The 27,046-nt window shown below is 50.1% G+C and overlaps 1 protein-coding gene across 1 annotated transcript in view; it reads right to left on the bottom strand.

The window, feature by feature from the left end:
• FHAD1 (forkhead associated phosphopeptide binding domain 1) overlaps positions 1–27,046 on the bottom strand; it is a 115,821-nt gene that overhangs the window by 34,472 nt on the left and 54,303 nt on the right. Inside the window, 8 exon segments of the mRNA XM_034672074.1 lie at positions 1,762–1,869; positions 5,238–5,345; positions 5,582–5,689; positions 8,700–8,857; positions 19,646–19,841; positions 20,700–20,852; positions 21,597–21,680; positions 24,244–24,417. Coding sequence (XP_034527965.1) covers positions 1,762–1,869; positions 5,238–5,345; positions 5,582–5,689; positions 8,700–8,857; positions 19,646–19,841; positions 20,700–20,852; positions 21,597–21,680; positions 24,244–24,417 — 1,089 coding nt within the window.

Raw genomic sequence — 27,046 nt, 5'->3', positions numbered from 1 at the left:
AGCTGCTGACAACAGTTTGACCTCACTCCCTGCACGGGCTGACACAACCCACTGCCAAGGTCTTTGTTGGACTGTCTACCTCCCCCCCTTTCCCCTGCCACCCCGGCATTGGACACACACCATCCTCCCCACCCCACCTGGATGCTGACCTCACCTGGGCAGGTGCTTCCTAATGAATACATCGACTCCTCACAACAGACGTCTAGGTAGTTCTGTCACTACACCCATGTTACGGATGGGGGCACAGAGACGGCAAGGCACTTGCCCAGGGTCAAACAGTACTTTGGGGCAGAGCTGGGATTTGAACCAGAATCAGCACTTTTCGCCTACCAAGCCTTCCTGCTTTACCCCCTTTGTGTCTCCCTCCGGCTTTCTTCCCTGGACCCCTCATCTGGCTTCCATCTTGTTCCGGCTTCCTTCCTTCCTCACCCCACTGCCCCTGTGCCCCTGGCTAGGGGAGGTCCCTGTCCTCTGCAGCTGGGCCACTTGACCCGGTGGCATTTTCTCCCCCCAGATGTTCTCTTCATGCTCCTTCTCCCCTCCAGGTCTCACTCAAATGTCCCCTCCTCAGAGAAGCCTGCTCCCACCCCTGCCCCCCACTGTGGCTACTCTCTAGCCCACCCCTTTGATCTTCCCCCAGGCTTGTGGCCCTGGAGTTGTCATGTGCACTTGGTTACGTGGTGTCTGTCCCTCCAGCCTAGAATGGAAGCTCTGGGAGGACATGGCTCTGGTCCTTCTTGCGCACTGTGGTATCCCCAACGCCCAACACCCAACAGGGCCTGGCCCATGCTGGGGGCTCGGGAAGCATTTGTGGATGATGAATGACGCAGAATGAAACAATTCATGGAGTCATTACTGTGTTTCTGGAAGTTCCCTGAGGGCCAGCCCATGTCTGTGCCCTCTGTGTCCCTGGAGCCCAGCTCACGGAGCTGCCACTGTAGGTCACTGAGTTCTCTCCCTGGCTGCCAGCTCCTGAGAGCCCCTCTTTGACTTCTTGGGGGGGGCGTTGGGGTGTTTGGGTTAAATCTGAGCGACATCCCTCCTCTCAGCCTTGGACCCTGTCTTTCATGGTGGCTCCAGGCCGGAATGGCTGCGGGGCCAGTCCCCAGGCTGGTGGAGGTGGCTAGAGGTGGATGTCTCCAGTGCTCTCCAGGCATGGCGCTCGCTGCCCATACCACTGTCACGCTCTCCCCAAGGGTGCACTTCTTGTCCTCCGCTCCGGACCTCTGGCACTTACTCGTGGGACTGCTATGCCAGCTTGTTATGTACCGGTCTACACCATCTTATCCCACAACTGTTTGTGTCTCTACAAAAAGTCTGGGAGCTGGGAGTGAGTGTCCTTCTACTGATGCTGGCTGAGGGACTGACCCAGCCCCCGACCTAAGGGCTCCCTGCTGGAGCGCGTCTCTCTGCCCTGGGCTGAGAAGGGAAATGCTTATGTAGAAGGCCAGCTATGTGCAGGGTGCAGCTCTAAGTCCTCTGTCTCTATGCATTTAATCCTGCGAGGGAGGGATGCTTACTCCTCCCATTCTGCAGAGGAGACAACTGAGGCCCTGAAGGTTAAGTGACCTGCCCTAGGTCATACAGCTTGTGAGCTATACATGACGTCGGCCACTTCCCACGGAAGTGTGCCCAGCACCTGCGCACTGGCCTGCTAAACCCTCCATCGGGGCACAGAACCACGGCCTCACGTCTGGCCTCGGACTTCCTTCCACAGGGGTTTTGGCTCCTACGACCCATCCATCTCTCTGCTCCTCGTACCTCCTTCTGTTGGGTCAAGTGGTTCTCCAGATCTTGAGCTCTTCTCCTTTCTGTCTCCAAAGCTTCCTTTGCTTTCCTTTTCTCATGGGCCACGCTGCTCTCCAAAACCTGAAAACCAACAACCAGTCTTTTTGGTTGCCTTCCCAGTGTGCGGGGGCTGCTCATTCTGGCCATCTTACTAACAGTGGTAGTAGCCCCCACGCTGGGGGGGGGAACCCATGCTGGAGCCCTCACCCAGCATGTCACACACAGTGAACCCTATCACGGCACCCCTAGCAGAGGAATTAGTAGCACCAGTTTATAGATGATGAAACCGAGGAACGGAAAGTTGCGGAAGGCCCAGGGGTCATGCAGTTTGTTGGTGGTGAGGTCAGGATTTGAGCCCCGTGCGGAGGACGGCCCACCGCCCGCATCCAGAGGCCCTCGGCAGGCAGCACGTGAGCAGAGGGGCAGCGTCTGTCTTATTTTAGAGTCTGAGCTCTTATCACTGCGCCAGGTAGTTGCTCTGAGAAGAAGAATCTCATTAATAATGGATATCCTATTATTAAAATAAATCTCTTAAAGAGAATCAGGTTTCAAGATGTGGGACAGTGTATTAAATTCATGAGCAACAACATACCAATTTCTAGAAGGGGTGGGGTGGACCTCACACGTGAGCTCGGAGAGGGCGTATGGAGAAAAGTGTGGTTCGGTGCTCCTGCTCGAGGAATTTGTTTTAGGAAGTAAATGGTTACCGCCAATCCCAAAGGGTAGGAACTGCCCACAAAGCCCTTGTTTCCAGTCACTGCAAGAAAGGGCACATGAGCTTTCAAATGGGTTGAGGTCTAAGTACCAGCTGGATGGTAAGATGTCTGGAACTTGGAACATGGTTTCCATTGTAACCTGTGGTTAGGGTCCCAGATTAGCCCGCCCACATGAGCCTGGCTGAAATGCTATGTATTTTGCAGTGAAGTCATTTAAGAAAGTCCCAACGCTCAGCTGCTCCAATATCAGCCCTAGAGAAAGCAGAAGAGCAGCATCATGGGAGCTGGCAGACTTGTGCTTTTGAACATCTGAGGTGGGCGTCGGGGTTCCCTGTAATTTGTGAAAGAGACTTCCGAGCACTTTCCNTGCTCAGCTGCTCCAATATCAGCCCTAGAGAAAGCAGAAGAGCAGCATCATGGGAGCTGGCAGACTGTGCTTTTGAACATCTGAGGTGGGCGTCGGGGTTCCCTGTAATTTGTGAAAGAGACTTCCGAGCACTTTCCGGTGACTTAGGGTCGGCTCCACTGCACCTGAGCTCGCATCTACGCTCACGACTTTGGTGTCGGCAGCTCCTTTGCAGCTGAGAGCGGCGCTAAGGGGAAGATTGTCCCTGCACGACTCGGCACGCACGGGCCCTGGCCCCCTCCGCCGCTTTGCTCCCAAGTTCCCAGGCAGGTAATGGGAGACGACCTCTAACGTTACCTCAAAACCGCATTATGACCTAGCATTCTGTTGCCCTTAAAGATTCATCTGATCACGTGGCAGAAGGTCTAATAAAAAGAAAAATCAAATAACGTTTGAGGTCGATTAAAGTCTGTGTCTAGGACTGTTAATCTCAGATTTCCCCGTCAAGAAACCACAGAGAGGTTCTGCTGGGAGAGGTAAGGCTGCTGTTTTCCTAGGCTTGGAGTGACCCGGCCACAGCTCCTCCCTGCAGGGAGGCTGACCCCATTCGGCCTTCTTCCTTAAATCTCTCTCCTGAAGTCCCCCATGACCTCGAAATCTCTAAATTCAAGGGCCTTCCCTGGGCCCTTGAGCTGAGCTCTTGACCTCTCGGTGGCATTTGGCCCCATTGAACCCTCGGGAGATTCTGTTCCTCGTCACCTCCCCTGGAGATATAACTCAGGGCCAGGCCTCAGTGACACTGTTTACACAGGCCGCCAGGCACAGCCATACAGGTGACCCCAGGTGACGTCCAGCACACAAACATCTTCCCTCCCCGGATCAGATGGGATCACACGGGCTCTGCCTGGCCCACCTCCTTGTCTCTCCCGCAGCGGTGGGTGGGCCAGGACTTCACTCTGAGCAGTGAGGATGGGGAGGGGGCCGATAGGGAAAGAAGTGCCTGTGATAAATCTAACAGCTACACTGACTGAGCAATAATTCTGGGCCGAACACTTTACTGCACATGACCGCCGACGCTTGCAGCCACCTTGAGAGGAGGGGGCTCCCGAGTGATCTGCTGAGGCCTGAATGCTGTTGAGCCAGGATTTGAACCTGCATGTGGCTGCAAGGCCTGCACTCTTCACCCTTCTGTGTTGCCTTAGGGTGCAAGAGCTCATGAGAGCAGTATGTGAAAAAGACCCCAAGGTCCAAGGGTGACCACAAGATAAGCTTGAGCTGACGATGTCATAGAGCTCTCCCCAAAGCTGGCTGGGGAACATAAGCACAAGTACGAAATCTTCAACAGGCGAGAAGAGTCCTGTCCTGGGCCACCAACGGTCACCGGGTCAGGTTCTGACTACCACACTTTGGGAAGAAAACAGAGCAGGGGTTGCAAACTCAGATGTCTACAGGGGCCAGACAGGTGCCAGCGAGGAAGTGGGCTGCTTTTAACACAACAGGGAGTGGTGGGGATGGTGGGAAATTGCTGCTGCTTGGTTGGGCTCCCGTCCACTTCTGCCGAGCGGAAATGGGGCCAGATTTTCTGACTTTTCAGGAGAGGATGGAAATCTGGATTTTTTAAGTAAATGTTATGAATTCAAAATAAAATACTTGGGGGCCAAACATAGCATGTCCACAGGCCCTTTTCAGCCAGTGAGCTGGCAATCTGTGCCTTCTGGAGAAAGGGGCAGGCCAGAGGAGGGGACCAAGGCCAGGCTCCAGGAGAAACAAGGGCATTCGGGTCCGGACAGGAGCAGGTGTCTCTGTTTTCAATACTCTAAAAGGTTATCATGTGGACAAGGGGGTGGACAGGTCTTGCAGGAGCCCGGGAGGCCAGTGGGGGATTGATGTCTCCTGGGAGAAAGAGTTTGCTTGTGCTTAAACTAAAGGAAGAATTTTCTGCCAGCCCGAGGCATCACCACTAGGCTGCCCTGGCCTGTGGAAAATTCCTTGACGGTGGAGCTGAGGGCTGGATGATTTTAGGATGTTGTTGGAGGACTGACACCGCCCTGAAGTCCCAGGACCCTGTACCTCCCCCACTCTATGCTTTGGGCCACAATCTCCATGCAGGAGATGCCTGTGTCACCAGCCCCAACTGTCTCCCAAGTCCTATCTATGTCTGTATTTTTGCTGTTTACAATTTTTCCAACTGGCTGTCAAAGTTACGACTCCAGGGCTCTCTTCTTGAGCCCCACTTCTTCCCAGAGTACCCAAACCTTCCCAAAGACAGATCGCTGGAGGAAAGCTCTGCCACACTCTACCCCCATCATCCATGGTTCAGAACTCACTTCCACATGGCCTGCAAGCCAGATTTGGGCTTGAGCCGACTGTCTCCCCCAGCTGCATACCTCCTTCTGGCGGGTTAAGCGATTCTCCAGCTCTTGGACTCTGATCTGTTCTTCTTCTAATGCTTCCTTCACTCTGTTTTTCTCTTGAGTAATGCTTTCCTCCCAGACCTGCAATCCAATGGCCACTGTTTAACAGACGTAGTTGCCATGGCAGGAACCTAGGCTCCGTGCCAGGCCCTGCACGGGTAGCCCTTCGCTGCTCACCACAACCCCCCGGGGGAGACTGGGCAGCCAGGAGCAAGGGATCCGGAGTGGGCAGACTCAGATCAGAGCCCCAGGTTGGTCCTTCCGGGTGCATGACCTTGATTTGGGCTCAGGCCAACTCTGTCTCCCCAGCTGCATACCTCCTTCTGGCGGGCTAAGCGATTCTCCAGCTCTTGGATTCTCTTCTGTTCTTCTTCTAAGGCTTCTTTTGCTCTGTTCTTCTCTTGAGTCATGCTTTCCTCCAAAACCTGAAAGTCATTGACTGTTGTTTAATAGACATAGTTACCATGGCAGGAATCTGGACTCTGTGCCAGTCATTGCACGGGCTAGCTCTTTACTCCTACAACAACCCCGTGGGGGAGACTGTGGGTGGCTAGGAGCAAGGGATCCAGAGCGGGCAGGCCCAGGTCAAAGCCCCAGGTCGGGCCTTTCCGGGTGCATGGCCTTAGGAAGGTGAGAAGTGATAGATGCCTCAGTCTCCCTATTTGTACAATGGAGACGGTAATAGTGCTTCCTGCACTGGGTGAATGTGAGGGGCAGAGAAGAGACTGAACATGGACCATTTGGCATGTGATCACCATTCCTTAATATGGGTCAGTCATTTCTTCTGTGATCTCCACTTTGCAGAGGAGGAAACAGACTTAGAGGGATTAAGGAATCTGCCAAATTTACTAGCAAATCACGTGAACAGGGATTCGAACCCTGGTCCATTTGACTCAAGAGCCTGTTTTTTAAACCAGGGGTTGGCAAACTATGGCCTACCAGCCAAATCTGGCCTGCTGTCTGCATTTTGTAAATAAAGTTTTATTGGAACACTTCCTTGCTCACTGTTTGTAGATTGCCTGTGACTACCTTTGCACTCACAATAGCAGAGCTGAGCAGTCACGACAGAGCAGCGTGTCCCGCAAAACTGAAAGTATATACCATCAGGCTCTTCATGGAAAAAGTTTGCTGACCCTGATCTAACCCATGAGGGTGGACAAGTCAAGTACATGTTAACAGTTCATAATAAAGAAGGATTAGCTTCATAAAGCAACTGAGAATTGCTTACTATTCAAATGGTACTCAAATGAGTGAGGATTCATGAGAACGAGTTTGATTCGTGAATTTTGACACATGCATTTTTAGAAAGGGTGGGGGTGATGGTGTCTTATGGTGTAAGGAAGGTTCATTTAAAATCGGGACCCCTGCAGGGCTCCTGGGTGGCTCAGTCTGGCTCAGATCATGATCTCAGGGTCCTGGGATGGAGCCCTGCGTCAGGCTCCACGTTCGGTGGCAAGTCTGCTTCTCTCTCTCCCTTTGCCCTTCCCCCTGCTTGTGCTCTCTCTCTCTCTTTTTCTCTCAAGTAAATAAAATCTGAAAAAAAAAATAAATTTGGGACCCCTGGTGTTAAGTCTGGGACAGTACTTTCAGATGAGTCCCTTGGGACAAGTTGATCTACGAAGCGTCTGGGGAGTGGTGACCCTCAATGGGATAATAATGACCACGGGCAGGGGTACTGGCTGGGTGGATACCTGACAGTGCTTTCCCCTCCTGCTGGGGTGGTGTGTTCTGAGGTTCATTCTGTTTAAAGGGGGTTTGAAGCCAGCCCTTCAAACCCTTTCTGCGTCAGGATCAAGGTTATAAATGGGCATCTGGGAGGCCCAGGGTGGTGCCCAAGTTGCTTTGAACATGGTGGCACTGAAATACTGCACACCCACAGTGGAAAAACTCAACCCCAAATTAAAAGTAAAATAAGACATTTGGAAAGGAAGAGGGTAAGCAGGGAGGAGAAAGGAAGCAGGTGGAGAACTTTGCGAGGACTTTGAAGATTTCCAGTTCTTTCTGGTTTTGTTTTCCTCTCTTGAATGACACTGGCTTTTTCCATGGCTAACTGACCTTCAAAATGGGCTCACCTTGATTTAAGGCTATCGTAAATACTGCCTTCAGGGGACCACATACAATTTTGGCCAGATGGTTCTTCCCTTTTTAGTCTTTTCCTCCAGTGAAAGCAGAGAGGGGTGAGCAGAAGACGAGGCAGAAGGAGGAGAGAGGTTTCTTGAGATAACTGGGCATGAATCAGAGGCTGACCAAGGCGGAGGGGTCTGCAGAGCTGGTGTGTGTGACAGGGAGGGATGGTCCAAGCCAGAAGTCACCAAGCTGTGACTGAGGAAAGGTGGAGAGAGTGTCAGGTGCAGTCCTCCTCAGGGGAGGAGGGGGGTCCAGCAGATCTGGGGCTGCTGTCTTCAGGTGGGCGGGAGCGGGGGCAGCAGGCTGTGGTTCTCAACCATGGCTGCATACTGGAACCACCCAGGAGCGCTTGCGAATCCCAGTGCGTGAGCCACACCCTCACTGTAATCAGATCGGAACCTGGGGATGGGGGTGGGAGGAGAGTGGCAGGGCATTAGGACCTTTTAATCTCCTAGATGACAAAAGTGCAGCCAAAGTCATGAGCCACTGATCTAGGGTGATGGCAATGAGGTAGTTAAAAATTCATGGCAGTCCCTGAATATCAAAAAAGGCAGACTCTTGGACAAAGATGAGAATTGGTTCATTAAATGCAGTTTCCTGACCTTCTCTAGAGATGCTGATGCAGGGGGTCTGGACTGGGGCCTGAGAATCGGTATTTTTAACAAGTGTCCAGGTGGTGCTTCTCAGGCAACTTTGGGCAAACCTTTCCCTAAGATTTGCTGCTGAAAATGTGGTCTGCAGACCTGTGCTTTCAGCACCAGCTGGGAGCTGGCTGGAAATGCAGAATGCCAGTTTCTGCCCCAGACCTTCTGGAGTCAGAATCTGCATTTTAACAGCCTTCCCAGGTGTTTCCTGGGCACCTCTAAGTTTGGGAGGAGCTCCTGTAAAGTATCTTATAACTGGTTTGGCTTTTAGAAAAGTCAGTAGCAATCTTGGCCATTCATTTCCTATGATACGTATCAAAAGAGAGCGGAAGAAGGAAATAATGTGGAGTTGGTCTTGGCATGCACTGAGAGACGGTCTGTCGGTTACAAATCAGGACCGGCAGTATAACTCGAACTTGGTGAATCGACTGCGGCATCTGAGCTAATAAGGTACCATTCCCAGGAATTTCAATAACTTTGCCGTTTCAAGTTGAGTTTTAGAATTCAAGCTTCATGTGAGTTCCTCCAACATGACTCACCTATTTAATTAATTTACTTCCATAGCATCAAACAAGGAGTTGCTGAGATTTCTCCTCCCAAGTATATGCCTTCAGAAAAGGCCATTCCATCAGTTTCCAGGAGTAAAGAAAATGACAGGCACCGCCTTACCGCCTTCTCTTCCATCAGCCGCTTGATTCTGGCTTTCAGCCTCTCCTCTTGGTGCAGCCTGTCCTCATTCAGCTTCTCCTTCTCTGCCAGATGCTCCCGCAGCTTCTCTTGCATGAAAGACTGCTGAGTTTCCTGAGAACTGTGGATCTTGATCTGAAATGAGAGGAAAGAAAACAGAAGAGGATGAGGGGGGCAGGACTAATTAAAGGAGTCATTTCAACATTTGTCTTTTACAAGTTCTTTACCTTTGGGGTTACAAAGCCTTACACACAACTTTCTTAAAATCACATAAAAACTATGCTTAGCCTAGTTTCTGGTGGTGATGCAGTACAGTGGTCAAGAACTCAGACTCTTGATCTGGATGGACTCTCAGCTCTACCTCTTTCTAGATGCTTCTTCATTTAGAAAATGAGCGAAAGCATAGTATCTGCCTCTTAGAGTAAGGATTGAGTGAGTTGGTGATGGGACGCTTTTAGCACAGTGCTTAGCACATAGTAGGTGCTCAGTTAACGGCAGCTAGAATTACTAGTTATTATTCACTGAGTGGAAGAGAAAAAGCAGTGAGCTAGGGTCAGAAGGCCCGAGCTTTTGTCTTGATTCTGCCATTAACTAGCTGTGTGACATTGAAATGTCACCTAGCCTCTGAGGTTCGATGTTCATATCTGCAAAATAAGAAGAATGGACTAGATCAGGAGTTGACAAAGTCCTGTCAAATCTGGTTCACTGCCAATTTCTATAAATAAAGTTTTATTGGAACAGAGCCACGCCCATCATGATCATTCACTTATGTACTGTCCATGGTTGCTTTTACTCTCTAGCAGCAGCGTTGAGAGGTGTGACAGAGACTGTACGGCCTGCAAGCCTAAAATATTGACCATCTGGCCCTTTGCTTTAGAAAACATCTGTTGACCTCTGACTAGATGGCCTGTTGGGGTTGCTCACGATGGTGGTCTCAATACTTCACCCTCTCTCTATCCATGCCTTTGGCCATGTACCTTGCAGTGCCCACCCATATGCTGCTCTGACACTGAACTCAGCCATGTGACCTACTTTGGCCAATGGGATGTTAACACCGCAGAGAATTGGAAAGCATTCCATGACTGGGCTGCTTTTTCTCCTGTACTTCTGCATTGCCATGGGAACATGGCCACGGCATGTTCCTCTAGCCTGCTGGAGGAGAGAGACAGGTGGAGCCGAGTCCAGCTGCTTCAGCTGAGGCCAGCCTAGACCAACCAAGGGCCAGCCAACACCCAGACACTTGGGCAAGCCTGTCCAGGACGGGTGTACCCACCTAGTGGCTGACCCCAGACATGTGAGCAGTGAACAGTGATTGTGGAGTGCCACTAAAGTTTTGTAGATGATGTTTGTTACCAAGCCTTGCTATGGCAATTGCTTGCAGAGCGGCACAATCCCTAGGGATCATTTACCTCTAAATGTGGACGTTATGTAACTCTCGGTAACTCTGCTCCCTATATTGCAGGAAGCTGTGTATTTAAGAAGCATAATTCTCAATATCTGATGGCATCTAAATCTTTCTGATCATTCTGACAGAAGACAACAAGCACCTGGTCTTTTCCCTTGCTCTCCTGGGAGATCCTAGCCAACCTGTCTGAATCTTTTTGTGTCAAGTGGAGATATCATGTCACGTCTTGGAGAAAGTGGACAGACTAGTTAACAGAGAAAAAACAGGGTTAAAATGCACAGTACTGTATAAATGCCACAGAGGGGCTGAAATGAACTTTCAAAGTTAAAATATTACCTGAAGCTCCTGGGTTTGGCTTGTAATTTTTTTATAATACACCAGAAGATATTCCAGATACAAAGTCAATCCTTGAAGAGAGAAGCAAGAAGGTAAGTATCAATTCAATTCACCTCCTTTGCTTTCCGCATAATGCTGTGACAGAGCTTGCTCACAGGTGGCTGTGGGCAACATGGCCCTCCCATCAAGAAGACATGAATTGCTATCCAGTGTGTGTTTTTAAAATGGTTGGTCAGCCTTGAATGGGCTCAAATCCAGTATCTTTTTGAAGGTGGAAAATAAAACCCATGAACAGAACACCTATCGACTAAATGCCCTGTGTGCAAAGCCATGAGCAGAGTGTGGGGAAGGGGTGGGGGACGCTATGAAGCCATTCCTCAAGGCTCAGTCTGAGAGACGGGGTCTAACTGTCTGATGGAAAATAGGCAGTGGCTCCGTGTGGCATGTAAGTGACGGCTGACGGAGTGCGGGAGTGTGAGAGTCATAGAGGAGGAGCGATTGTCTGCCTGGAGCGATCGATCAAGGAGGCTACTTGGCCAAGGAGACCCTGAGCATGGGCACTGCTGGGTAGGCAGAATTCAGGGTTGGAGGGGAGGGCGTTTCAGAATGGAAGCTGTGGCCAGACTACATGGTGGCCCCCAAAGATCCCCACGTATTAATCTCTGGAGCCTGTGAATGTTACCCTACGGGGCAGGGGGAGCTTTGCAGATGTCACCGAGTTAAAGACCTTGAGATGCCGGGGGTTGTCCTGGGTGGACAACAATATAATCACTGGGATCAATATAATATAATCAATATAATATAATTATTGGGTGGACCCAATATAATCACATGGGAAGATCCGACTACAGACAGACAGAGGACAGGGGATGTGAGAAAACAGAGCCAGGAAGACACTGCACGGCTGGCTCTGAAGCTGGACGACGGGGCCACCAGCCAAGGAATGCGAGAAATAAAGCTCTGGAGACCAGAAAGGCAAAGAAATGCCTCCTTCCCTAGAGCCTTCAGAAGGACCCAGCCTCGCTGACACCCCAGGGTTGTCAGCTAACCCTCTCGTTAGCTAGCCCTGATGTTAGCCCAGGGAAACTGATTTCAGGCTTTTGGCTTCCAGGACTGTGCGAGAATAAGGCACTGCACTTGTGGTATTTGTGACAGCAGCCACAGGAAACCAGCGGTGGGGGGGGGGAGGCAGGTGGGGAGCCGGGGAAAGGCTGTGCGTACGCCAGGAGGGGCTGTGCTTCACTGGGCTGCGCAGATGGTGTGAGGCAGGGCACAGAAGGTGGAGTGGGAGTGGAAGGCTGGGTGGATCTGTGGCAGGGCTCGAACAGCAGCCTAAAGAGTATAAACTTGATTGAAACATCTCGGAAGTGTACCGAGCATGTGCTGTGCGCCCGGCTCTCGGCCAAGCAGTCAGTGCATCTCCCCGCTGTGTCACCTGAACATCACCCTGCTTGACAGGTGGGGCAACGGGGCTCAGAGACCTGTGGTGGCCAAGTGCCCCCAGGCTGGCAAATGGCCGAGCCAGGCCTTGGGCTCAAGTCAGTGTGATGCCAGCATCTGAGTCGCTGTGACTTCAGTTGCTGACGGAGCAGTGAACTCCCCTAATGAAGAGTGTTTTTTTTTGTTTTGTTTTGCCTTTTTAAAAAATTTTTTTCAGAAAAATAGCTGAGATGAATTAGAGGCGGAGGAACTAGCAGGGTTTCCTAACTGCAGCTCTACTGATATGTTGGGCTAGGCAATTCTCTGCTGGGGGGCCATCCTGCGCACTGCAGGAAGCCAGGAGCACCTTCCACCCCAGCCAGCCCAGGTGACTCCAAAATATCTCCAGGCATTGCCAGGTGTCTCCCAGTGGCCAAATCCCTTCCTCTTAGAGGCTGAGAGCCCACGGACGTCTAGGCCTTCAGTGCTGAAGTTCTAAACAAGGGTAGGAAGAATGGGGATAAAAAGGAGAGAGAAAGCTCTTTCTAGGGGTAGGATGGTGGCTCCACTGCCAGACAGAGGAGACAGGTTGGGTGGTGTGGGGGCTGGGGAGAAGGGAGGAGCTGCCAAGCTGGTTTTCAGGAGTGTGGAATTTGAGGTACTGGATGGACTCTTAGGAGGGGTGGCTGGCAGAGAGCCAGAATAGCCTGGTCCACCCAGGGTCTTCATGAGATTAGCAGGGAGCAGCCTTCTTCCTGGTGGATGTGGCCCTGACCAGGGGTCCGACCTGCTGCCTTATGTGGCACCAAATCTGTACTACCATTCCCAGCAGCACGGTTGTGGAGATGTCCACTTGGCCACTGCTGCCACGGGAGGGGTTGTTGAAGCACCTGGATGGAGACCTTCTTCATGAGAAAGGAGACGAGAGAGGGGAGGACCATGGACTGCATTGGAGGAGACACTTGGGCAGGGGCAGGAAGAGGTGAAAGGGGCTGCTGAAAACAAATGGGAAGGTCAGGAGAGATGGGCAGGGTGCACCAGTCCAGGAGAGCCAAGGGGTGAGACTGTTTCCAGGAAGAGATCCAAGAGCGTTGGGCGCACAAAAGAGAGAACACAGGCTGGGGAAAGATGGTGGGGCTGCCAGGGCAGGAGGGCTCGTGTCGGGTACATGCAGAGGCAAAGCAAGGAGGCAAAAACAGAGTAGGGCATTTGCAATGAAGACAGAGGACATAACACACTTCCTCAAGATCATAGGTGGGACAGGAGTGTCAGTAGTAGAAAAAGAGCTAAAGACCCAGCACGTTCCAGGGAAGGACTGCCATCTTGAGAGGCAAGATGTTTGATGGCAAGAGGAGGAATAAGAGGGAGAGAAGTCAAATTCTGGACCTTGTGCACAGGCTTCCCGGGAAGGGACAGAGAAGGGGAGACACAGGGAGGGAAGAGCTACATCTGGAGAAAGCAGCGAGAATACAGTGGGAATTTGGAGGGAAGGGAGAAAAGATGATAGAGAGAGAGAAAGCAAGAGAGCTGAATGTGTGCATGCCTGGGGCCTTGATCCCTGGCAATGCAACTTTCTGAGAATTCCCAGCATGCAAGAGTAGAACAGAAATATTATAATAATAGCTATCGAGTATTAAGTACCTGCTGTGTGCCAGGCACCATGCCAGGAGTTTTACTCGTGATACTTTCTAATTGTTAAAAACAACCCAGCAAGGAAATGTGTTTGCATTTGTAGGTGAGGCAACAAAAACTCAGCAAGGTGGAGCTACAGAGCTGGCTAAGTGGTAGATTCAGAATCCAGACCTTGGTCTGTCCTCTTTCAAGCGACTGGAGGCTTGGGGAGTAAGGGCTGGGGTGGCAAATATGGAGAGTGCATCAGGAGAGGTGCTCTGTGAGGACATCAAGATGGCAGGTGTTGGGGGAGGTGGCCTGGGTGACGTTGGCATGAGCTATAGGGGCATATGGATTTGGGGTGGCTACCTTCGGGTTCAATCTGTGACCCAAGAACCCAAGGGGGAGGCTCAAAGTATGAGTAGGATTCAGAGAGGATTAGGGAGAGGAAGGACTCAAGGATGTTGAAGGGGAAGAGAGAGTGTGTGATCATGTGTCTGTGTTTGTGTTTCTCTTCTCGAGAAAAAGAAGCAATTCTTCATTATATTTCTGGTTACAAAAGTTATGTGTCTCTTACACAAATCCAAACATTACAGAGACCCGTGATGTGGTAAGTGTTCACCGCTCTAGCTTCCCTGGCTGGCACACAGTAGCTGACGAACGACCAAGTGACAGCAAAGGTCCTACGCAATCCCACCATGCGGGATAACTCAACACTTTCATGTCTTTTTCTTCAGATTTTCTTTTGGTTGGATACCGATACTTGGAAACAGGAGCACACTATGCATCCCGTGTTACAACTTCTTTTTTTTTTTCATTTAAAAATACCGCATATTTTGGATATCTGAGAAAGAGTGATTTACCATGCATGCTGGGAAGCCTTTTATTTGTAACAAAGTCTTGCAGAAATAGACACAAACAACTGACCTTGCAAGAGAAAATGCAGTCCTTTCTTTCCTTTATCAAAAGGAACTGAGAAACCAGGCAGGAGGAGTGGGGACTAACTTTCAAGGTCCCTCTTTAGACATTTCACATCTTCCCAACTGGACCACACAGCAAATCCTTCACCAGTGAGGTCTTTAGTGGCAACACCAACCTTCTGGGTCCCTTAGGACGTTAGCCACCAATACTTCAAATAGTTCTCCCCTGGCGGAGTTATTTCAGGATTTACAAACCTAGCTGTTCGGTGTGCTTTACATCTTAGGACAGTATTGGAAAAGATAGGTAGTATGGTAGTTAAGAGTAGGGGCTCGGAAATCAGAGGGATCTGAACCGAATCCCAGCTCTACCATTTGGCTATTGGGACACTTGGCCTATTGTCATGATTCTAGGAAGGAGACCTGGGAAGGGCTCTTTTGGGTTCAACCCAACTGAGTGCTCATGGCTAAGAAAATCCCATTTGCTGCCAAATGGAGATGGGGCAGAGCTTGCAGGTCAAGCTACCCCGGTGTGAATAAATCAAGCTCTACTGCCCATGCATATACCTATCTGGCCCACGTTTAGGTCAAATTAGGTCAACAAGTATTTGAGGTTGGTGATCATGGCTGCTCCAGTTTAGTAAGACTTATTGTGGCCCAGGCTCCATGATTGGTGGATGCATCTCAGTGTTTAATCCTCACAACATCCTGATGGGATCTTAGCCCCATTTTATGAACAGGTAAACAGGGGCACACAGAAGTCAAGCAACCTGCTCACACAACTAGTAAGCGCACACTTGAGATTCAAACTTTGGCAGCTGGTCTCCAGAGCCCACGCTCAGAACCATTCTGCTGTGTAATGCAAATGAGCCTTCCTTGGGCCTGGCTCACGGTGTGCATCAGAGAGGCAGCTCGCCTTGGGGGGTAGCTCTCTTAGCTCTTTCTCTGCCCAAGCAGATGACAGACTCTGTCCTCTAGGAATTGGGCATGTACCCGGTACCGCTCTGGATCTTCAGAGAGAGTGTGGGGTCACAGGAAAAAACCACAGGTATTAGGATCACAACGACTTGTTTGACTCCTGCCCTTACCAGGCACCAGCTGTGTGACCTTGAGCAAGTTTCTTAATGCATTGAGACTCAGTTTCCTTACCTGAAAAATAAAGACAATAATAGTACCTTGCTTATTGGGATATGGGAAGATGAAAGTACACAACGCATATGAAACATCTAACACAGTGAGAAGTTCCCAGGAGGACCTAAAGAAACCATGGTTCCTGCCCTTCTCTTAGGAACTGGGGACACAGAAGGCCTTTAGGAGTGTTTGTGGATGGCGGTGAACGACTGGGGACCCCCTGCCGGCCTCAGGAATGTGAAATACCTTGAGTCTCCTTTTCATGGTGGAATACTCACAAAAGTGGTTTTTGAGCCAGTTTCTTCATTTCTAAAATGAGGATAACACTACCTGCCCCACAGAGTTGTTGTGAGGATGAACTGAGATAATATACAGAAATGCTTGGAATAGCATCTAGAATAGAAGTGCTCAGTAGTGTGGGGTGCCTGGGTGGCACAGTGGTTGGGCGTCTGCCTTCGGCTCAGGGTGTGATCCCGGCGTTGTGGGATCGAGCCCCACATCAGGCTCTTCCGCTATGAGCCTGCCTGTTTCTTCCTCTCCCACTCCCCCTGCTTGTGTTCCCTCTCTCGCTGGCTGTCTCTATCTCTGTCAAATAAATAAATAAAATCTTTTAAAAAAAAAAGAAGTGCTCAGTAGTGAATGATGACCACTGCCATCAATCATCATCACCATTATCACCTTCACCATCCCCCTCCTCCTTACCATTACCACCATAGCCATCTGATCACCACCATGATTGTTACACTCATCACCACTATCTTCCTTACCACCATCATCATCCTCATCACCACAATCCTTACCACCACCATCATCATCATTGCCATCCTCCCCACCATCATCATCATCCTCACCACCACCATCCTCTCCACCATCATCACCGTCCTCCCCACCATCATCACCGTCCTCCCCACCATCATCACCATCCTCCCCACCATCATCACCGTCCTCCCCACCACCATCACCATCCTCCCCACCACCATCATCCTTATTACTATCACCATCCTCACTAGCATCACAGTCGTATCACCATCATCATCCTCACTTATTCTCACTCCCACCCTCCTCATCATTCTCACCATTTTCACCATCCTCACTATCACTACCACGGCTGCTGCCATCTGTGCGTAGATGGGTCTGTGCTAGGAATGAGCTATACAGTAGTACTTAACACAGGGAATACAGGGAATTCTCCAGCTCACCCCTTTCTTTTAGTCTTTTGGGACCTTGCCGTAATACTGCTTGTGCTAGGAGAGAAAAACACCTTTACCATCAACTTCTCCTACTAAATGAATGAAGGATGGGCCCTACACACTGACTTTCCTGTTATTACCCTCTACGCTTCCTCTCTGACTTCTCAGAACCAAATAGCTGTAATCACAGAATATAGTCTGTGTTTCCCCCACAGGTGTTCCATAGAGCATTATTCCAAAAGATGTTAAGATGCAGGTAAGGACAGCAAAAAAGGAGAAATGTGTTTTGGGAACACTGCATTCTTTACTCCATTTTTCTAGATCCATAGTGCAAATTAGTATAGGAAGGACTCTGCACCTGGGATGGCAAGTCTGAGAAATATTGCCTGAAATGACTCTTTCTCCATCTTTCTAGAATTGCTGGCCTGAAACTTAACTCTATAACCCACATTTCTTTACGATAACATATATGACTAGATTTATGCATATAAGCTACAATGACTAAAATGGTCTTGGACATGAGGAGGGGATGGTACACACGTAGCTTGGCCCCACTATTACTAGGATAGAGATGACAGTCTTTGTTTCAGTTCTAATCTTGAAGAACAACAAGCACTGTGATCCACGTTTTACCTGATTTTGTGTTTGCTCAAGACTGCTAAGATTAGAAGAGTAATACTGGGACTGGGGAGCCACTGGGTGGTCAGGAGAAGACCAGCTGTCCTCTTCTCTGTGCTATACACGAGGGGCAGGCAGTTATAGAAGTTAATCTTGTTTTTGCTTTTGCCTTCCTTTTTAAAGAACTTTACACCACCTTCAGATCTACGTTGGAGACATCATGGCTAGGGATGTTGAATAATCAGAGTTGAAAATCACTCCTCTAGTCTCATTTATTGCTCAAGAATGTCAAATTCATGTAGCCTCTATGAAGGGGGACTTGGCAAGGTGTAGCAACAATCTTCAAACTGTCAGAGTTTCTCAAGGTGTAGCCTTGGGCTCTCTCCATCATGTACTTTCTTCCTAAGTGATAGCATTCATACCTATGGCTTTAATCATCCATCCCCCCCACCCATCCACCCCCCCCACCATCTATCCATCCATCACCCCATCCATCTATCCATCCATCCACCCACCATCCCTCCTTCCTTCCCTCCCTCTCCGCACCATCCACCCACCATCCATCCACCCATCCATCCGCCCATCCATCCATCCACCCTTCCATCTCTCCCATGGTTATTTATTCAGCACCCACTATGTTGCACATGCTTTTCTGGATTCTAGAGATACGCCACACTAACATCTATTTCCAGACTAGACATACAGAGTGACAGCTGCATCCTTGCCACCTTATCTTGAATATCTCACCAGCACTTCCTTCAAACCTGGTCTTCATGCAGTGTTCCTTACTCTGGATTTTAGCGAAGGAAGCATTGTCTGTCCTTTAACACAACACAAAAACCTGGAGGTTTGTAGACCCCTTTCTCTCTGTCACTTCCCTTCCAACCATATCCAAATTCCACTACTGAGGCCTGCTGATTTACCTCTTAAGTGCCTGAGGAACTTCTTTCTCTATCCCACCCCTGCCCTGGAGCCACCATCACCTCTTGTGACAGCCCAACTTGTTCCCTGGTGCTCTGTGATGGCCATTTTCCAGGACATTTTCCACTCACAGCCAAGAGGATTATCTCCAAAAGCGAACCTGTTCCATCAGTCCCCTACTTAAAATCTTTCATTGGCTTCTCACTGCTCTTAGGATAAAGCAGAGCTTCTTAGCGGGGGCCCTGCAAGCCCACGTGGCACAGTCCCTGCTGACCTTCCCTGCCAGCCCTGTCCACCTGTGACCCCCATTTCTTTCAGTCCCTTGTGCTCTTCATGCTCCCCTCCCACCACCACGCAACACTCTTTGCCCAGAATTCTCTCCCCTTCCCTCTTCTCCCCTCTTTCACGATACCTTTGTTCAAACGCATAGAATGTGCAATGCCAAGAGTGAGCCCCAGTGTGCAGCATGGTCTCTGGGTGTAATGATGTGTCAATGGAGATTCACCGATGGTAACAAATGTAGCACTCTGGTGGGGGATGCTGATCATGTGGGGGAGTGGGCGCGTGGGACAGGGAGTACACGGGAAGTCTCTGTCTAGTACTTTCCTCTCCATTTTGCTATGAAACTGAAACTGCTCTAAAAAAAGTCTATTGGGGGGGCGCCTGGGTGGCACAGCTGTTAAGCGTCTGCCTTCGGCTCAGGGCGTGATCCCGGCGTTATGGGATCGAGCCCCACATCAGGCTCCTCCACTATGAGCCTGCTTCTTCCTCTCCCACTCCCCCTGCTTGTGTTCCCTCTCTTGCTGGCTGTCTCTATCTCTGTCAAATAAATAAATAAATAAAATCTTAAAAAAAAAATAAAAAAAGTCTATTGGGGCGCCTGGGTGGCTCAGAGGGTTGAACATCTGCCTTTGGCTCAGGTCATGATCTCCAGGTCCTGGAACTGAGCCCCAGGTCAGGATCCCAGCTCAGCAGGGAGTCTGCTTCTCCCTCTCCCTCTGCCTCTCCCCCTGCTTGTGCTCTCTCTGTCTCTGTCTCTCTCTCAAATGAATAAATCTTTAAAAAAAATAAAAAATAAAAAAAGTCTATTAAAAATTATGTATATAACAGTAGTTGCTTCTGAGAGATAGGATTTAGCATAATTTTGATTTAATTTTCCTTTTGCTTGTGTCATGTCTCATTTTTCTTCAGTAATCATGTCTCACTTTTTTTTTTTTTTACCCCCAAGAAAAATCACTTCTCAAAGAAAGTCTGCGGAAGGGAATACTTGGCCATATACCTAAGAAGCCTTCCTCAACAGATGTCCCATCATGATAAGATTCAACGCGACATTTTAGAGTCATGCAACTACGTGAGAAAAAAAAGTGCCATTAACCTGTGTCAGAGCTGGGTAACTGGATCCCGACGTCCCGGAGGAGACGCTCCGTTTCCTCCAGCCAGGACAGCGACAGGCGCAGGATGTCCAACACCACCTTCTGGAGCCCGGAAACAGGTGGGCTCACCTGAAGGGTCTGGAGCACGTCCACCTCCTTCTTCAGGTCCTTGCTACAGCAGGACATTTTCATGCAAGCCTGCAAAGACACATGATCGTGAGGCGCCCAGACACTGTCGCCAGAAGTGGCACCTGGAGAGCCGGGCTCTCGCCTTTGCTGTGAAGCAGACAACGCCACATGCCGGCCGCACTGCGACGGCTCCATTGGATTTACCTTCTTTTTGGGCAGCTTTTGCCTTTTTTTTTTTCCACTCTAATTTGGACTTTGGATGGTCAAAGAGACCCCACTTTTAGGTATCTGCAATTCCAAAGCCAAGTTGCCAAGGACACCTGGACCCAGTCTGGCGACTCCATTTCATCAAAATTCCCGTTGAGATCAACACATCAGCTGGTCAGAGAGCGGGGTTTCTGATCTGAGAGAGTGCTGACAGGCCAGCGTTTGCACAGGCTCCCCAAATAGTAGCTGCTTATTTCCAGAGAAAGCAGAAGCAGCTGCCTGTTCTGGAAGGCTCCATTTCGGTGTGGGAGCCGCGGGGGTTCAGGCAGACGTCTGGGCCCGTCTCCTCCAGAGTCAAAAGCAAAAGAGGCAGGAAAAAAATGCAAATAAAGAACAGGGATGTTTCTTTGGTTTTTCTGGAAATAACAGGGGACTTATTTAGTTATTTACTTATTTTTTGCTGGGGTCTGGGTCTCCCCAAGTCAGTACCAGGGGTGCGTCAGGCGTCCTTTCCTTGGCCACACCACCAAATTCACCGGGGAGGCATTTTTTTAGGGCTCTTTGTTTTCTGCCCCCAGATAGATTTCTCCAACAAGAGAAAAGGACAAAGAGAGCAGAGCATTTCTGCCCAACCCGCTCCACGAACACTGGGCAATTTCCCAAACCAGCAGCATAAGAATGAGATGAAGGGGACATTTGTAAAAAACCAAGAGAGGCCACCTGGCAGCTGTCTAAAGATGCCTTCAGCTTCTCGATGTTCTCTGTGATTTCCTCCTGTTTGGAGTTGCTGAGCCGAGTCTCTTTCTGCAGGGTCCATTTTCTCTGCTGAAAGTTGATGTTGTCCTCAGTGACCTGGGCAATCTTCTCTATTAGCTGGTGAGAAAAGGGAAAGAGAGATTTACAGGACAGGGTGGCTCTGGGAGGGGAGCTGGGAGCATTAGTTCAAGCTCCTGGGTCGCAGGTGAGCAGGGAGGCCCTGGCACGTCTTGGTGATGGCTCTGGAGGATGTGTCTCCACATCCCAGGATGTGTCTCCCAGGATCAGAGATGGCTTTTAAGAGCCAAAGATCTGTAATGTTGTCATGAGTTTGTTCTAGGTTCTTCTGCATGGTAGCAGTGATTCGTAACACGGTGCCTGATGCTATGGGCTCATAAATAGAGGTCAGTGTCCACAGCCAATGAGAGCAGCCCATGGTGTGTCTTCTTACATGCGCGTGGACACAGAGGGTTGGAAAGAAAATCGGGAGAATGACCAGGCAATCGTAATGGCCAGAAGTCCATCCCCATTACCATCTCTGGCCTTCAGAAGGAAGAAGTGAGAATGCATGGCTACGGAGAGGCAGCCCCCCTTCTTTTAAGGTGCTAACGAAGGGTAAATGTGTGTGTCTGGAGACCAGAAATAGGCCTGAGTGGTTTAATTTGATTTTCACAGAAACATTTCAAGGGAGTTTAACTGGCTTTTACTTTAAAAGCCAGGAAATCCCATAAAATCAAAACAAATCTTTATGGTGTAGCAACAGTGTGAAAAATATGTACCACCAACAAAACACAGAAGCATATGCTCCCAGTGTCTGGAGTCCCGGGTCCCCAAAGGAAGAAGTGACAACGCGAGACAGACCTGTTGATCGGTGACGGGCTTGTCCAGGAACGGCTTCACTCGTCCGTAGGTGGCCTTGATGACTTGACTTCTGAAATGTTCCAGCTACAGCACAAAGGGAAGGTGACAGAGTCAGTGGGGGGGCGGGGGCCCGAGAGCCCAGGTGCATCATTTCCGGCGCCAGGGTCCAGGAGAGAGGAGGGTCCGCGCCCCGCTAATGGTCATTAAGGGTCACGAAAATCTTCACCTCTCACTGCAAGGGGCAGTGCCGACAGAAGAGAACAGAACAGCAGGTTTTAATTACTTTTTAGGTTTGCCTGCCGAACCCAACTGACCCACGTGGTCAGCACACACGCATCTCGCGCCCTCGGAAGAGCCACTCGCTGCCAATTATCCAGTGGGAAGTCTGGGGCCGGGAGCGTTCTTCCATAATTGTTAAGTTGGCACCAGACTGTGAAATAAATATTGAGGCTGTCAGCCGAAGTAAATGGTGTCATCAGCACGAGTGCCTGGCGAGAGGACAGCGTGCTCCCTTCTGCCATTCTGGGCGTCCGACCGTACGTGTCCTGAACACTGTGTCTATTGTCTCTGCATCCCCAGAGCCTGGTACAGTGCCTGGCGGAGTAGGCGCTCAATACATATTCATTGGCTGCTTGTATGCAGAGACATCTGTCAAAAACCGGGTCCTCTACTTTGGTTCAACCGGCTTTCATTGAGTGCCTCCTGGGTGCTGGTGTTTTCAGATTATGGCTGACGAAGCAGCACAATTAAATTAAATAAGGGTACAGAGAAGTTCAAGTTCAAGGTGTCCAGTTCCATGAGAAGTGAGAGGCAAAGCAGCCCCACTTTCTCGGAGAATTTACCAACATGGCCTGGGTTTTTGGTTCACTGGCAAAATATGGTCATTGACTCCAAAATAGAGCCCTGAAAATTAAAAAAATAATAATAAACAAACAAAAGAAAACACACACACAAATAAAAATAAAATTAAATAAATAAATAAATAAATAAATAAAACAGAGCCCTGAAGGGACCATGAATGCCACTGAGTCAACCGGAAAGGCGAAGGGTCCTAACATGCAGGGTTTACTATACACTGTGGAGTTCTGGGAACCCAATAGTGGAATGATGGATCTCCTAAGGACACCCCTGCCATCATCCAGCCCAAAGCTGACTGGGGTGGGGGATGGCGGGTCTTGAGGCATTCCAGGCCATCCTCTGGATCGACAGCCAAGGGGAGGGTCCTAACTGGCCCAGGAAGAGGTTATGGAGAATCATGGCCCCCATGACCACCAGAGACACCCTACCGCACTGCTCAGGGACAGGTCCTCCTGGTTCATGGGCTCGGTCTGGAACCGCTTGCCTGGGGAGGGGAAGAATCTCAGACAGGCAGCAGGGCCATGAAAATACGGGGGTGGGATGAGAAGGTGGCAGAGACAGGGTTCACCCTCTGTCTCTCGGGTCTAGACCTGGGGGAATCTCAGTGTCTCTGAGGGTTCTCCCACACGACTTCTCCCCAGAGCCAGAACATGGACCTTGGTACTTGGGGCAAGTGACACAGACCATGCTTCCAATCAGGTGCGTGTTGGTGGCTGCAGAGCACAGCAAAGGGGAGGGGCTGGTCCAGGTGCACAAATGAGGCCCAGATTGGCAGGCTCTCTGTCCTTGCTCTGTGCTGGCACCCTGCAGAGATGACACTGGGGTGACATTTGTTGAAGGGGCTTTAAGGTCTGCCCAGTGGTCAGCACCATTATTTAACTTGTACGTGCCTCTCACAAAGCCAGGTCACGCTGCCCCGTGAAGGCCCAGAAGGGCTTTGGGAGCTGGGCCTTGTGGGATAGAGGGCTCCTTTAAGGCTTATGGTTCTTAACCTTCCTTGGTGGTTCACAGACCCTTCCGAGAATCCAATGGGCAACATGGTGGACCCTGCTTCCCAGAAAAACAAAAGCACAAACACGTATACACGCAAAATGCTCTTGGGTCCCCTGGTGGTTGCCAGGAGAGAGCCCCTTGAGGAGAAGTTCAAGGTGGGCTGCCCTTGGAGGGCCATATTCTGGAGGGTCAGTGCCCCATCCTGGTTTCCCATTTGCTCTCCTTAGCCTTTGGTGAAGTCTTGTTTGCGGGTTCCGGTCCTCACATCTGTGCCACGCATAAGAGGAAAGGCCACTGGGCCACCTGGGGCCAGAGTAGCAGAGCAACGGTACCCCAGACGAGCCTGTCAGAGCCTGCTCACCGCTCTGCAGGGACTTCCCCAGCCAGCGAGCGCTCTGACGACTGGGGTCTTTGTTTCCTTAAGGACACTGACTGTGACATCTGCTGGTGAACAGAGGAAGCAAGACCATGGTAAATATCAGGACAAAAAATGTAGGATCAAGAGGCTCAAACTCTTCCCAATTAACGGCGGGTTAATTGGGGGCAGGCATGGAGCCACGATGGGCTGCCTGGGTCTCAGGCAGTGGTGACCTGCTTGTGTGGGCAGCTTCCCAGCAGGAAAAGCCTGTTCGCGGTGTCCCCTGGGAGGCAGGAAGCCAAACAGGCTTCTCCTCTGGGATAAAAGGGAGAATCCAACCACAATCCACGTCTTCCTCACTCATCCCCACCAGAGGCTGGGGTGCAGAAAACCCACGGTGAGCGTGGGCCACTGAAGGGGGCTCTGGAGCTGGCCTACCTGACCTACTGCCCTTTCCAAATTGACTTTAATGAGGTTCTCTCTGTTGCCCATCTCTTGTAGCTGGAGCAATTTCTTTCTGGAATCCTCCTGAAGCTTCTCTTCAACCTGAAATGACGATGAAAGCATGTGCTCGCCGCTAATGTGATCATAATGCACTCCGGGGAACCTCCTCTAGGAGGTCTAATGGCCATGGGGGAGTCCCAGGGGGGCAGGGGCGGCTGCAGTCCACATGGCAGGGGTCACAGGCGAACACAGGGTGGAGGCAGGCTCGCTGGAGCTGCCCCCCAGGGGAGAGGGCCGAGCTCTGCGCCCCCGCGGCTCAGGCTCCGATCCCCTCTGGGTCCCCAGGAAGCCCTGTGACCGCCAAACAGTGTCCTCATCTGTCAAATGGGGATGATGGTCCTAGTACGTCTCAGAGGGTTATTGTGGGGATTCAAAATGTTTAGAGTAGTGCCCGTATTTGAGGGCTCTATTCAGGCATCAGGTCGTGTGATCTGTAAAAGCGGACAGGAACGTCCACCAGGAGGCGTCATTCTAATGCTGCTAGGAACTGGCCCACGGTGGGTACTTAGGAAATGTTATTATTAGGCTTATTATTGTAACTATTTGTCATTGCCACTTTTAGCACACTCACCAGTGGAAACCGCTCTAGGGGCTTGCTAAGCAATGTCTTTTTAAGAATAGCGGCTTGCAAAAGAAGGCGCCTAAAGCTGGGGGGAAACTTGACCATTTATTCCCCCTTGTTTGGGTAATAGGCGAGGTGAGCTTGCAGGTGCCCGATGCTGCCCTCTGCTGGCTGTTAGGGGACCCTGCAGCTGCACCATTCTTTTCCGAACAATAACCTTTTGGAAGCACCTGTTGAGCCCAGGGCTCTGGCACTATCGGGAAATGAAGCAAATTCCTCTAAATGAATGCGAGGCTTTTGTGCTGAAACAACTTCAAGAGCTGTTTCTTAGGCGGCTGAAGGGGGGAATCACAGAAGTAATAAAAGACCCAGAAGAGCCCTGTAGGGCTTTCTTCTGAGCAGTGTGGCCCAGTGGCAGGGCCTCTAAGTAGCCACGGTACCTCTCCGGGCCTTAGCTTCCTTTGAGCACATCCCCCACACGTCTAAACATGCTCTGACTTCTATTTCAGCAGACTTTCTCATACGCTGGGAATGCCAAGTCCAGCCCGGACTCTGCCCTTAGCTATGCTCCCCATCTAATGAAAGGCCCCCCGCTCCTCACCCCAATCCTCGGGGTCTTCCTCCACTGCCACCCCACTCTATCTCTCACGCCCAGCCATCTCCAAGCCTGTGACTTGACCCCTCTCAATCCAGTCCACATCTCCGTCCCTACCCTGGCGAGCCCTCCCACCAGGCACTGAGGACCTCTGGCCTGTGGTAAGTGGCCTCCTCCCTCTCGGTTACTTCCTTCCAGCACATTCTTCATGGTGCTGTGCGAGTTACCAAGCTGTGGGGCCGTTCGGTCTGACAGAACTTTCTGTAGCGACAGAAATGCTCCATGTCTGTGCTGAATAGCAAAGCACTTGAAATGTGGCTGGTGTGTCTGAGGAACTCAATTTTGAATTTTGCCTAATCTTGATAAATTTCAGTGTGAAGAGTTGCGTGTGGCTAGTGGCTTCGCCTCCTACTGACAGTGTGGCCATGGGCTGGTTACCTTACTAGTGGCTAGGAGCCTTGATTCCCTCAGCTGTAAAATGGAGAGGATAAATGTTTGAGAGAGATTCAATGTTTGGCATAATGCCTAGTACATGGGAAATTACAGCTATTGTTTTCACCATTCTTATTATTTTGATAGGATTTTATTTATTTATTTGATCGAGAGAGAGAGAAAGAGCACAAGCAGGGGCGAGGGGCAGAGGCAGAGGGAAAAGCAGACTCACCACTGAGCAAGGAGCCTGATGCAGGACTTGATCCCAGGACCCTGGGATCGTAACCTGAGCTGAAGGCAGATGCTTAACCCGCTGAGCCACCCAGGCACCCTTCACCCTTATTATCGACCACAATGTAATCATACCAGTTCCCTGTTCAAAAGCCTTCAGCAGCTCCCCGATGCCTGTGTGGTACGTCACCTGGATGCCACACTAATGCAAAACACCCAGCCAAGGATTCAACAGGCCCATGTGAAAGCCAAACAAGGTAAATAAAAATGAATCCACACCTAAATAAATCATAATAAAGCTGCTAAAAATCAAGAGAAAAGAAAATCTTAAAAGTGGCCAGGGAAAACAGATTACACAAAGGCACAAGAGTTAGGTTCTAAACGACTTCTAAGCAGGAACAACAGGATCCGAGAGACACGGGAATGATGGACCTAATGCCACCTGTAATGCGCTGAAGAATGTCATTGCCAGTGCAGAATTCGATGCTCAGTCAAAACGTGTTTTGAATGAAGGTTAAGTATTCATTTCCAAAGATGCACGTGCAAGTATCTGAGAGAATTTGCCATCGGCACAGCCATGCTGAAGGAAAACACTAAAAGCCTTCTTCAGACAGAAGAACAATCCCAGATGGATGATCAGAGATGCAGAAAAGACAACAAGAGAGGTAATGTATGGACATGAATACTGACTAGAGAGAAATAGTGATAAGGTCTTCTGGGCTTTAAAATATAGGGAATAGTGTATGGGACACCTGCGAGGTTCAGTCGGTTAAGCATCCAACTCTTGATCTTGGCTCAGGTCTTGATCTCAATGTCGTGAGTTTGGGTCCTGTGCTGGGCTCCACGCTGGGCGTGGAGCCTACTTAAATAAAATAAAATAAAATAAAATAAAATAAAATAAAATAAAATAAAATAAA

This window comes from Ailuropoda melanoleuca, chromosome 11 (assembly GCF_002007445.2).
Source record: "Ailuropoda melanoleuca isolate Jingjing chromosome 11, ASM200744v2, whole genome shotgun sequence".
NCBI lineage: Eukaryota > Metazoa > Chordata > Mammalia > Carnivora > Ursidae > Ailuropoda > Ailuropoda melanoleuca.
Note: the sequence above shows the minus strand (reverse complement) of the source record. Positions and strands in the feature narration are given on the sequence as shown.